This window comes from Orycteropus afer, unplaced genomic scaffold, assembly GCF_000298275.1.
Source record: "Orycteropus afer afer isolate SDZICR_OR568_19922 unplaced genomic scaffold, OryAfe1.0 scaffold00236, whole genome shotgun sequence".
Lineage (NCBI taxonomy): Eukaryota > Metazoa > Chordata > Mammalia > Tubulidentata > Orycteropodidae > Orycteropus > Orycteropus afer.
The window spans coordinates 2,203,727-2,218,100 of record NW_006921823.1 but is presented as its reverse complement, the minus strand read 5'-3'; the positions used below and the strand labels follow the sequence as shown (position 1 = coordinate 2,218,100).

General features: G+C 36.8%; 1 protein-coding gene across 1 annotated transcript in view; it reads left to right on the top strand.

The window, feature by feature from the left end:
- SPIDR (scaffold protein involved in DNA repair) overlaps nucleotides 1–14,374 on the top strand; it is a 737,299-nt gene that overhangs the window by 147,390 nt on the left and 575,535 nt on the right. The window contains 1 exon segment of the mRNA XM_042782083.1: nucleotides 3,120–3,220. Within this exon segment, the coding sequence (XP_042638017.1) occupies nucleotides 3,120–3,220 (101 nt within the window).

Here is a 14,374-nt window from a genome sequence, read left to right as displayed (position 1 = left end):
GCAATAAAAAGAGTGAACAGCTGAAAGACTACTTAATAGCACTGTATTTCCTAAGAGTGGCAAGGGCTGCCAAACACTCATCTATGTTCTAATCTTAGCCTTTAATGACTTTGGTATAGAAATTCTCTACTGTGTTTGCAGAAGTACAGTCATCCAAGATCAGTAACAGTTAAATGCAAACCTAAACATTATAATACTAATTGACAGAAGTACATAACCCAAATATAATCTCCAATAACTTAAATCCACTAAATATATAGGTCGGGAAAATGAATGGCTTGTTGTCAAGAAACAGAGCTAGGGTAGAATATATTAAGTAAAAGTACTAAAACAATGAAGTGCACAAATTTAGTATCCGATGTTTCTGTACCTCTTACACAGTATTAAATTCAGAACATTTTAAAATTACTTCAAATTATAGATTGGATGTCTCAAGACTCAAGAACATCTATATATGTTTCAAAATGTCTTCTACTGATGGCAACAAATTTAATCTGCATTTAGAATCAGATAAATAATTAAATAACATTAACATATTTCCCTAAAGAACATCAAGAATCAGAACCTATTTACTACCTCTTCAGAATAAATTTTAAGATTATTGAATAGCTTTTGTTTGATATCAATAAAACATGTAAATGCAAGGAAGAAAAAGAAAAAAAACTACTTACATATACTTCTCCAGGTAGAGGTTATTTTTTTTTAAATATATATAGTTATTTCCAATTTAACCTACCAGCCACACTCCTCGGAAGGAAGATGGGGCATCCTATTTCCGTAGTGATACTGCCTCGGAAACCCAAGGAGGGGTCGCTATGAGTCGGGGCCGACTCGACGGCACATAACAACAACAATAATGTTAGTCTGTCTTTGTTTGGAAGCTCTGCTAAAACCTGTCCGCCAGGTTTCTCAAATACCCTGGTATTTGAGATATAAGTGGAATAGCTTCCAGCATCATAGCAACATGAAAGTCATCATAGTAAGACAGATTTATAGACATACAAGCAAGTTTTGTGAAGATAATTTAAAAAATGACTTCAGCTGTACATTAACAGGGACCTGTCAGAAGTTCAAGCCAGATTTGGAAAAGGATGAGAAACAAGATACCATTTTTAATGTCAGATGGATCTTGGCTAAAAGCAGAGAATAACAGAAAAGTGTTTAATTGTGTTTTATTGACTACACCAAGGCATTTATCTGTGTGGATCATAACAAATAATGGATAATATTGGGAAGAATGGGAATTCCAGAACACTGGATTATACTCATGCAGAACCTAGACATGGATCAAGAAGCTGTCATTCAAACAGAACAAGAAGACACTGTGGTTCAAACTGGGAATGGTGTACAGCAGAGTTGTGTTCTGTCACCTTACTTACTCAATCTCTACGTTGAACAAATAGTCTGAGAAGCTGGGTTATGTGGGAAGAAGAAGAAGGCATCAAGATCAGAGAAGGACTCGTTAACAACTTGAGATATGCAGATGACACAACCCTTGCTTACAGGAAATAATGATGACTTGAAGCACTTACTGATGAAGCAAAACACCACAACTTTCTGTATGGAATTACAGTTGAATATTAAAAAAATAGAAAAATCCTTAGAACCAAACCAATAAACAACATCATGATAAATGTCAAAGAAATTGAAGTTGTCAAGAATTTCATTTTTCTGGATCAATAAATGCCCTTTAGCTACAGTCAAGATATCAGTCAACATCCTGCATTGGGCAGATCTGCTGCAAAAGGCCTCTTTAAAGTATTTAAAAAAAAAAAAAAAAAAAGGTGTCAACTTGAAAACTAAGGTGCATCTGACCCAAGTCATGGTATATGCAGTCATCTCATGTGCATATGAAAGCTGGACAATGAATAAAAGAAGGCCATAGAAAACTTGATACATTTGAATTGTGGTATTGATGAAGAATATTGAATATACTTCAGAAGTGTATTATATGCTGCCAGAAGAATGAAGAAATCGGTCTTGGAGGAAGAGTATAGCTAGAATACTCCTTAGAAGTGAGGATGGCAAGACTTCATCTCACTCACTTTGGACATGTCATCAGGAGAGACCACTCACTGTGGAAAGACATCATGCTTGGTAAAATAGAGGGTCAGCAAAAATGAGGGAAACCCTTAGCACATGGGTTGACACAGTGGCTGCAATAATGGCCTTAGACACAGAAACTATTGTGAGGATCATATAAGACTGGGCAACATTTTGTTCTGTTATACCTACGGTTGCTGTGGATTACATAATAATCTTACATAATAACACATTGTTAAATGATATACCTATAATGATTAGTAACAGCTATTCTTGATTTCTTTTGAGATGGTGAATGTGTTAGGAGCTGCTGACTAGTCTGAATAACAGGTAGTTTGCTGGTTCTAGATAGATAGGTGGGTAGGTTTGTAGGTAGTAGGTAGGTAGATAGGTAGTAGGTAGTAGGTGGCTAGATATAGATAAGCAGACAAAGTGGTTTTGTGACGTACCTGTGTGTCCATTGTTATGAATCATTTCTCTGGCATACATCGTTTTCTTTTTTATAGTGTTTGTATCCTCAGAGTGTGTTTGTATTTATTTCTCAATTATCTCTGTTTCTGAAACAATGGACCCATATCCAAATGCTCTTATTTGAGTATTCTATCTAGCAACAGTTTTGACAAGTTATATTTCTTGACTGAAACTCTGAACCAACTTTAAAATTTATTTGTTTGCCCATCTGGTTGTCAGGTAGATTGTAAGGTCCTTCATGGCATGACTTGTCATCTTTGTGTCTCTAGCAGCTAGCAAAGTATTAGATGTCAGCATACAGCATGTAGCAGAAAATCAGTAAATGTTTATTGAATACTTGAACTGAGAACTAATGGGAAAATAACTAAGCTGTTCTGAGAGTGAGATGTATTTCTAAGAATTAGAAAACTGAGCATACAAAAAAAAACCTTAAAAAAGGAAGCTACTTACCTAGGAAAATACAGCATTTAGGAAGAATGTGTAATGTCAAGTAGGTTATAATTCTGTCATTTATTTATTTCTGGTTGGGGTTTATAAAATATAAATGTTCCAACTATTTTGAAGTTTATTTTTTTAACTAAACTCAATACATTATATTTAAACAGAGGTGGGCTAGCAGAAAGACTAAAGGAACTGCAGAATCGAGAGAGATCCACCATTTCTTTTTGGAGACATCAATGTGGTTCTTACCAAAACATACTTAAAGGTAAGGCTTGCACAGGCTTAAGGCTGTGAGTAAACAATGTGTGCCATATAAAAGTATTTTTATATTAAAATAAAAAGTTGATCATTAATATGTGATTTTTTTTCTCTAGGTTCATGTTAAGTCTCAGAAATTATTTTAAGGATGCTTAAATTCTCACAAGATCTAGTGATACCCTACTTGCTGAGTTTCTTATACTTCATAGAAGACTTATTACTGAGGATTTGAGTTTGAGAGTTCCTTTTTAGACTTTTTCTTGCTAATTATAAGCCAGTGACTTTAAGACTTTTATGACTTCAACCTATAGGAAGAAGTAATTTTTTAAAAAAACTTTTTGTTGTGATCTGGGTGAAAGTTTACAGAGCAAATCAGTTTTCCATTCAACAATTCACACATACTTTGTTTCCCATCATTGATTGCAATCCCCTAAATGTAACATCATTCCTCCCACATCCTCCCTCTGTTTCTCATTTCCATTCCTCCTTATCTTGTTCCTTCCTGCCTTCTGAACTTTGTCCTTGGACAAATGCTACACTTTTCTTGAATGGTTGATTCTATGGAGTAACTACCATCCTAGAGTTATTGTTCGCCTTGTAGACCTGTCTGTTGTTTGACTGAAAATTTAGCTATAGGAGTAAGCTCATTTACAGGTCTGAAGGGTTACCAAGGGCCATAATCTTGGGAGTTACATCAGTTTCTACATGACCAGTAAGCCTGGTCTTTTTTTTATAATTTTGAGTGTTATTCTACATTTTGGTTACCAAGGGCCATAATCTTGGGAGTTACATCAGTTTCTATATGACCAGTAAGCCTGGTCTTTTTTTATAATTTTGAGTGTTATTCTACATTTTTCTCCCACTCTATCCAGGACTTTCTAATGTGATCCCATTTAGAGCAGTTTATAGTAGTAGCCAGGCATACTTGGTCCATTAGTTCTTTGACTAATTGTTTCCATATGTTTTTTATTTTCTTTACTCTTTTTTTGTTCCACACTAGGAGAAACCAATACTTTAGATGGTCACTTGCAAGCTTTTAAGACCCCAGTCTCTACTCACCAAAGTAGGATGCAGAACATTGTCTTTGTGGACTTGTACCAATTGACCTTGATGTCCCCTGAAACTGTGCCTTGAGTCCCAGGCCCAGCAACTTACTCCCTCAGGGGTTTTGCTTGTAGCTAAGAAGTTTTCATAACTTTGCCCCCTGAATGCTCTATTGTATTCATGGATATATTTGCAGTATACGTAGGCACATATGTAGAAATATCCTCTGTCAAAGTCCCATTCTCTTTCTCACACTTGTTCACCTTGCATATCTATCTATATATCCACTTGCAGATTATTGATTATTGTTATTACTGTTATTGTAGGATTATGTATGAATTAATATTTGCCTCTGTTGCCTTTAATTCTTGTAGTCCTCCCAGCAAGGAAGAAATAAATTTTAAATCGTGATGCTTCCCACACATACACTCAATATTCACACACATGTGCACTCACTTGCACACATACACAAGCATACATGCATGCAAATGAAATAAAACAGCAACAACACCAACTCAGTACGTGTGATATACTATGATGCACTATCTTTTATTTTTACTGTAATCCTGGTCTCACAATCCACTACATTGATTTCTAGATCCTTGAAATGAGTTGCATTGTGCAGTTTGAAACTTGCTACTATAAGTAAATGACTAAAATCTCTTATTTCTTAACCAAATTGTTTGATATTAAAATATTACATATTTCTTAAAAGACTCTCTCTGCTCTGTGATAGTCTGTTTTTTTCATGAATTCTTCCCTGTGTTGTCTTTGTCTCACTTTTATGAGTTTTCTCTAATTATTGTCCAAGGATGGAATCAACTAGAGTGAGGTGGGTGGGGCATAGTCACCTATTCCAAATCTACTATTAATAGCCTCTTGAAGTGAATCTTTGCAATATGCATTTTATTAGGCTCCTGGATGATTTTTACATATGTTAGAGGTTGGGAAAGACTGTTCTTAGAGGTGATCCCTTCACTAGTAATATATTTTATTAGATATAACATATGTTCTCCACTACTACACATGATTTTTTTTTAAGACTTTTCAATTCTTATTTCATTTATTCCTTTTAAAATTCTTTCCTATCTATCTTTTAGCAACTGGCTTCTCTCTTTTAAATTCTTGTATCTTGGAGTATTGTAATATGACACATGCATATATGTATCAAGATGATCTGATACATATGACCCAAGAACACTTTTCATTTTCTGTGGGTGAGCCCATTTCTATACTCATTACATTGTTTCTTGGCAATTTTTTTTTCATGTAAAGTAATATGATGTTAAATAATCATCTTTACAACCCATTTGATAGTCAGAAAGCCAGGCATACGTAAGGATTGTCTAGTTGTGTTTTTTAAGGCAGTCCTATTAACAAACTGGCTTACATCCAAAAGACAATTTAATATTATTCCTCATGAAGCAACATAGGGATAAGACCTAAAGTTTCAGACACTGTTTGTGAAAATACTGGCAGACCTCCATTTCATAACTCCCAGCTTCAAGTCCAATAAAAATAATGCTTTATTTTTTAATATTTTACCAGAAATCTCTGAAATTACTTCTTTTGTTCTGGCTGAGAAATGTGCCTATACGTCACTCGTCATTTTGAATTTAGATTGGGGTTATATGCATTATAAACTTTTTTCTGCTTGAGCCAGAAAAATATGGCCTTGCCATTTAAACTCTTGGGCTTGCTCCTCCTTCCTTTTCTGCTTTACTGCTCTCATTGTGAAGTAATTACACAAGGCAATGACAAACATGGATTTCTTTTTAATTGGATATACACATTTGAGGTGTTAGGTTTTAGTGAGATCACTTTCAATTCTTAGTCACAGAGACCAATTTTTATTCAGGGGCTTGGGTGGCATAGAGAGCTATAAGATGGGAAAGAGGTTGAAAGGATATGAGATAACAGAGGAAGATAGCAAATAGAATGATCTAGATACACAGGTTTTCCTTTGAATGTGGCCACTATTGTAATTGACTTAGAGCTGTAAGCTACATATTACATTGGTATTCATGTCATAGCCTTTTCTTCTTTTCTATCACAAAGAGGTAGATTGTTAATTCTTTAAGGTTTCTAAGTACCTCATTGGGAAATGAGAGTATGTTGCACAGAAGATGGAAGTGACTTGCTCTGATTATTCATCTACTGATTCCCAATGCCTTTCTCTTTGAATAATCCCACACTCCTATCACATGCAGGGAGCTCTGGTAGCATAGTGCCTAAGGCACTTGACTGCTGACCAGAAGGCTGGCAGTTCAAACCCACCAGCCACTCCTTGAAAGGAAGGTTGAGCAACCCTACTTCTGTAGTGATACTGCCTCGGAAACCCAAGGAGGGGTCGCTATGAGTTGGGGCCCATAACAACAACAACAACAACATCACATGCAAATAATTTTTCATCATTCTAGCAATTTCATCTTGATATTACTGTTAAGGGATAGCAAAATAAATAGTACAAATTAGACTTTGTATGTTCAGTAAGGTAGCTGTTCTGAAATTTTTTGGCTTTATAATCTCAAAATATTTTAAAAAGCCTTGAGGTGGGAGCTAGAGTTGGACAAACTTTAAATTGACCCCTAAATTGGGGAAACAGTTAGGGGAGAAAAGCCAGTTTGTCCTCTTTACTCCTTTAGTATTATCTGCATCAGCATCATGCCACATTTGGAGGTTTACTGTCTGTCAGACACAATGCAGTGGGCTCACCTCATATTAAATCATTTATTATGTAAAATAATCCTCCAAGATAGACTTTACTTTCCTCATTTTCCCGATGGAGAAATTGTAGATTGAGTATATACTAAAAAATGAGTTAGCCTAGATTTGAATTGCTATCTCTAAAGTCTATGTATAAAGTTTTATTAGGTAATTTGTGTGGTCCTTACTTTATCTGTTGGGGCTGGAGAAAATTAGTGGTGAGAAGTCAAGGGATTAAGGGATCAGCAAAATTAGTAATATTGACACAAAAATGCTAGACTAAGTGATCTTTCAAAGTGTGGGCCTCTGTCACATGCTTGAGAAACCACTACTATGAGGTGCATAGGACACAGGTTTGAAGATTGTGGTGACTGGGTGAGTTGTGGAAGTGTGTAGCTGTGTTGTTGTGTATTGTCAAGTCAGTTCTGATCCATAATGACTCTTTATAACATAGTAGAAGTGACCCAGAGAGTTTCTTAGGCTATAGTCTTTATAAGAAGGGACCCTAGTAGTGCAGTGGTTAAGGCTGACTTGCCAATTGAAAGATTGGTGGTTCAAACCCACCAGGTGCTCTGCATGGGAAAGATATGGTGGTTTGTTACCATAAACATTATAGCTTTGGAAACCCTATGGGGCAGTTCTTCTCTGTCCCATAGTGTTGACAGGAGTTGGAATCTACTCAGTGGCAATGAGTAATTTTAACAAGAGTAGATCGCCAGGTCTTTTCTCCTGCGGAGCCACTGAACCACCAACCTTTAGGTTATCAGCCAAAAGTATATTTGTGTAGGATGCCCTAAAACCCTATGATTTTAATAGTGAGGGGGTGGATTGCTTTCTTAGTTATTGATGTAAACTAGAAACAACAGTGTATTCTGGCTTCTCACTTCAGTGACTTGACCCACTTGGCAAGCACAAAATAGAAGAGTACCTTTTCAAAGTCTGCATAGAAAAAGATCAAGTGAAACAAGTGTGACTGGGTATATGATAGTGAAATGGTAAAAATATTATCTTTTGTAAGACTCCATAAACACCAAGTAGTTGATTTGGAATGTTTCTTCCTATTTCCCTACATGCCTTTGGTCATGGTATTGTTGTTATTAGGTGCCATCAAGTTGTTTCCTACTCATATCACAGGTTTTTAATGAGTCTTCCTCCAATCCTGATGCCACGTTCTTCTTCATATAATCCAGCTTCTCCTATTATTTGCTCAGCATACAAGTTGAATAAGTATGGTGAAAGGATACAACCCTGACGCACTCCTTTCTTGATTTTGAACCATGCAGTATCCCCTTGTTCTGTTCAAATGACAGCCTCCTGATCTATGTACAAGTTCCTCATAAGTATAATCAAGTGTTGTGGAATTCCCATTCTTCTCAATGTTACCCATAATTGGTTATGCCACACAATCGAATGCTTTTTCATAGTCAATAAAACATAAGGAAACATCATCCTGGTATTCTTTGCTTTCAGCTAAGATCCATCTAACATCAGTAATGATGTCCATGTCCTGTTCTGGATCCAGCTTAATTTCTGGGTGCTCTCTGTCAATATATTGCTGCAACCGTTTTTGAATTATCTTCAGTAAGATTTTACTTGCATGTGATATTAATGATATTGTTCGATAATTTCCACATTTTGTGGGATCACCTTTCTTTGGAATGGGTACGAATATGGATCTCTTCCAGTCAGTTGGCCAGGTAGCTGTCTTCCGGATCTCTTGGCCTAGCTGAGTGAGTGCCTCCAGTGGGGCTTCTATTTGTTGAAACAAATAGATATTCCGTCAATTCCTGGAGCCTTGTTCTTTGTGAGTTCCTTCAGTGCAGCTTTGACTTCAGTACATTGGTTCTTGATCACATACCACCTCCTAAAATGGATGAACATCGACCAGTTCTTTTTGATACAGTGAATCTGTGTATTCCTTCCATCTGTGTATTCCTTCCATCTGTGTATTCCTTCCATCTTCTTTTGATGCTTCCTGAATCATTTAATATTTTCCCCATAGAATCTTTCAGTATTGCAGCTCAAGGCTTAAATTTTTTCCTCAGTTCTTTCAGCTTGAGAAATGCCGAGCATGTTCTTCCCTTTTGGTTTTCTAATTCCAAGTCTTTGCACATTTCATTATAGTAATTGGCTTTGTCTGCTTGAGCTGCTCTTTGAAATCTTCTGTTCAGCTCTTTAATCTTGTTATTTCTTCCATTTGCTGTACCTCTTCTCCACTCAAGGGTAAGTTTCAGAGTCTCTTCTGTCATCCATTTTGGTCTTTTCTTCTTGTCTTTTTAATGACCTCTTGCTATATTCATGAATGATATTCTTGATATCATCCCACAGTTCCTCTGGTTTTTAGTCATTGGTGTTCAATGCATCAAATCTGTTCTTTAAATGGTCTCTAAATTTAGAAGGGATAATATCAAGGTCATATTTTGACTCTCATGAACTTGTTTTACTTGTTTTCAACTTCAACTTCAACATGCATATGAGGAGTGGATGGTCTGTTCCACAGTTAGCTCCTGGCCTTATTTTGGCTGAAGATACTATACTTCTCTATCGCCTCTTGAGACAGATGTAGTCAGTCTGATTCCTGTGTATTCCATCTGGTGAAGTCTACGTATAGTCATCACTTATGTTGTTGAAAAAAAGGTATTTGCAATGAATAAGTTGTTGGTCTTGCGAAATTCTATCATGTGATCAGTGTTATTTCTGTCTCCAAGGCCATACTTTCCAACTACCAGTAACTCTTCTTTGTTTCCAAGTTTTGCATTCCAGTCTCCAGTGATAATCAACATGTCTTGATTGCATGTTCAGTCAATTTCAAACTGCAGAAGTTGGTAGAAATCTTAAATTTCCTCATCTTTCACTTTGATGGTTGGTGTGTAATTTCAAATAGTAGTAGTATTAACTGGTCTTCCTTGTAGGTATATGGATATTATCCTATCACTGACAGCGTTGTACTTCAGGACAGATCTTGGAACATTCTTTGTGACGATGAATGCCACACTATTCCTCTTAATTTGTCATTCCGGGTGTATGGTTGTCTGATTCAAAATGGTCAAAATTCACTAATGAGTTTTGGCTCACTAATGCCTAGGATATCAATTTTTGTGTGTTCCATTTTATTTTTGACAACTTCTAGTTTTCCTAGAGTATACTTCATTCATTCCATGTTTTGATTATTAATGTATGTTTGCATCTGTTTCTACTCATTTTGAGTCATGCCACATCAGCCAATGGAGGTCCTGAAAGCTTTAGTCTATCCATATTGTTAAGATCTTTTCTACTCTGAGGAGTCAGCTCTTCCCCAGTCAAATTCTGAATACCTTATGACTTCATGGGCTCATCTTCCAGCACTGTATCAGACAGGGTTTCAGGGCTGTTCAAATTTTGCAGTAATATATCGGAGAGTGTTTCACTGTTATTCATATGGTTTTCACTGGCCATTTCTTCGAGGAGTGGATGGCCTCTTCCTTCTTCCAAGTCTGTCTTAGCCAAGAAGCTCTGCTTAAACCTGTCCACCATGGGTAACCCTGATACCATTTTGCAACATGGTAACATAGCTTCCAGCCTAATAGCAACACACAAGCCACCACAGGATGACAAACTAACAGACAAGTTAATCTCCCTTAGTTGTTCCTGACCCCTCTGCACCTGCCTACCTCAGGCCCCAGCCTTAATATAGAGCCACACCCAAGCATAAAGCAGAATCCAGGTCCCAGGCCTGCCTACCTCAGGCCCTGGCCTTAATATAGAGCCACACCCAAGCATAAAGCAGAATCCAGGTCCCAGGCCTGCCTACCTCAGGCCCTGGCCTTAATATAGAGCCACACCCAAGTGAAAAGCATCCCAAGCCTCAGGGCCACCTACCTCAGGCCTTGACCTTAATATAGAGCAACCCCCAAGTGAAAAGCAGCCTCCAAACCCCGGGAAATTTGGGCATAGGGGATATTTAATTACTTCTGTAGAGATACTGCCTCGGAAACCAAAGGAGGGGTCTCTATGAGTCAGAATTGACTCGATGGCAGTGAGTTTGGTTTTTTGGTTTGAATAATAATAATTAATAATAATAATAATAATAATAACAATAATACAATCCATACATTAATCTGATATATGAATGTGACTGTCTCTGATAGATTTTTCTTTTAGAGGTCTAAATGTCTTTAGAATTTTCCTTTATTTTTTGTTTCTTTCCTTAGACAAGTTTCTAATTTTTCAGGTCTGTTAGATCAGATCCTTTATGTATTATTAGAATAAGTTGTTTCTTTTCTTTACTTTTGATATAATTTATTGTAAATATATATTAAGAGAACTCTATTATTTAATACTTTGAACACTGTGTGGGCTGGCAGAAGAATTTTTTCTTCAACAAAAAAATTACATATTTTTTGTTTCTGTATCTTTATAGCAACTGGTTAAGTATAAGAAAATAGCTGCAGGAATGGACTCAGACATACCCAATGAATATGAGTATGGTGTGGAACTGAACAATGTTTAATTTGTTATACATAAACTCACCATGAATTGAAGCCCACTTAACAACTAACAACAATAAGTGAAAGAAAACTCATGAATACTAAATATATAGAACTCTATCTTCCCATAATTCTAAGAACTAAAATTTAGTTTGTTGTTGTTGTTGTTATGTGGCATCGAGTCAGACCTGACTCATAGCGACCCTTCCTTGGGTTTCCGAGGCAGTATCACTGTGGAAGTAGATTGCCCCATCTTCCTTCTGAGGAGTGGCTGGTGGGTTTTGAACCACCAGCCTTCTGGTTAGCAGTCAAGTGCCTTAGGCACTACGCTACCAGAGCTCCGATAACAATCAAACAAGCCTCAGAAGATACTGTTCGTTTGATGTCATCACTTATTCATTGCTTACTTTATTTCATATGCTTTTCTAAATGTTTCACATACATTATCATGTGTATTATCACAAGCCCATGAGGGCAAATTCTACAATTACACTCATTTTCAAGAAGAAAATTTAGGATGAGAGAGTTCAATGATATGTTGTTGTTGTTGTTGTTATGTGCCGTCAAGTCAGACCCGACTCATAGCCACCCCTCCTTGGGTTTCTGAGGTAGTATCACTACAGAAGTAGACTGCCCAACCTTCCTTCCATATATATATATAAATGATACATCAGTGAAAATTTGCAGCTGAAATTCACTGATATATCATTTATATATATATTTGAATGGAAGGAAGGTTGGGCAATCTACTTCGGTAGTGATACTACCTCAGAAACCCAAGGAGGGGTTGCTATGAGTCGGGTCTGACTTGACGGCACATAACAACAACAACAACATATCATTGAACTCTCTCATCCTAAATTTTCTTATTGAAAATGAGTGTAATTGTAGAATTTGCCCTCATGGGCTTGTGATAATACACATGATAATGTATGTGAAACATTTAGAAAAGCATATGAAATAAAGTAAGCAATGAATAAGTGATGACATCAAAAGAACAGTATCTTCTGAGGCTTGTTTGATTGTTAATCAGAGACAACCAAAAGCATCATCTCCTCCTTTCCCTTGGATGTACCTTTGATTTTTTTGATTGTTTATTTGTTGTTGTTGTTTGCCGTCATTCAGACCTGACTCATAGCAACCCCTCCTTGGGTTTCTGAGGCAGTATCATTATGGAAGTAAATTGCCCAACGTTCCTTCCAAGGAGTGGCTGGTGGGTTTGAACCGCCAACCTTCTGGTTAACAGTCAAGTGCCTTAGCCACTATGCTATGAAATTCAGGTAACATAAAATTAACCAGTTTAAAGTGATATATTTGTAGGCATTAGGTTCATTCATAACAGTATATAATGCTCACCTCTGCTGGTTCTGAAACAGTCACCACAAAATAAAATTGCACTAAGCAGATATTACCCATTTATTCCTCCAGCAGTCCCCTGTCAATCATTATCCTGTTCTTTGTCTTTACAGATTAACCTATTATAGATATTTCATATAAATGGAATCATACAATATTTCATCTTTTGTGCCTTGCTTCTTTCACTTGGCATAGTGCTTCATCTGTATTGTAACATGTATCTTGACTTCATTCCTTTTTGTGTTTGAATAATACATTAGGTGGATATACCACAGTTTGTTTATCTTATCTATTCTTCTGTTGATGGACATTTGGGTTGTTGCAATCTTTTGGCTGTTGCTAATAACACTACTGTGGACATGGGTGTACATGTAGTTGTTTGGGTACGGGTTTTTAATTTTGTGTATAGGTGTGGTTTGGGTGAAAGTTTACAAAGTAAATTAGTTTTCCATTTAACAATTTATAAATATTTTGTTTGGTAACATTAGTTGTAATTACCTCAATGTAATAGCATTCTTCCCTCTTCCTTCCTGGTTCCCCATTTCCATTCGTCTTTCTTTCCTGCCTTTTGAGCTTTGTTTTTCACTAGATGTTGCCCTATTGGTCTTGTATGGTTGATTATTCCTCACAATTGTTATTGTTTACTTTATAGTCCTGTGGGATCAGTTCCAAGGGCCACAGTCTTGGGAGTTCCACCAGTCTCTATTAAACCAGGAAGTTTGGTCATTTTTCTATTTTGAATTTGGTTCTGCATTTTTTTTTCTCTCTGTGTCAGGGATTTTCTATTGTGAACCTGATCAGAGCAGTCAGTAGTGATAGGTGGGCACCATCTACTTCTGGTCTTAGGATGGTAGTGGTTGTGGTTCATGTAGTCCCTTAGTTCTTTGGACTAATTGTTTCCTTAAGTCTTTGATTTTCTTCGCTCTTCTTTACCTTCAGATTGGGAGAGACCAATACTTGCATCTTAGACAGCCACTCACTAGTTTTTAAGACACCAGTTCCTACTTACCACAGTATGGTGTAGAACACTGTCTTTGTGAACTCTGTTATGCCAGTTGACTTAGCATTCCCCTGAGACTGTGATCCTAGGCCCCCACGTCCAGTGAATCATTCTCACAAAGTGGTTGGTTATGGCGAAAAACTTTTCCTAACTTTGCCCCCTGTTTACTGTACTATATACATGAATATATTTATAGCACATTCAAATACATATGTAGAAATGTCTTCTGCCAAATAGAAACCCATGGCCCTGGGTATAGACTTACTTGCTTAGCCACACCTATTCAGCTTGCATGTCTGCCTGTGTATCCACCACTCATAGATTATTGTTTGTTATTAGTGATACTGAAGGATTGTGTATGTAATAGTATTTCTCTTTGTTGTCTGTAACTCTTGTGCACCTCTCAGTGTCTTCCTTTGTCTTACTGATACTGTGCTGCTATTCCCCTTATGGTATGTTGCCTTTCCCTTTACCCAGATTAATACATGTGTAATCGATCTTCATCCATTTCAGGAAGTGGCATATGATCTAGAACCAATGGTAATGAAGGAAGAAGTCAAAGCTGCAATGAAAGAACTGGCGAAGAACA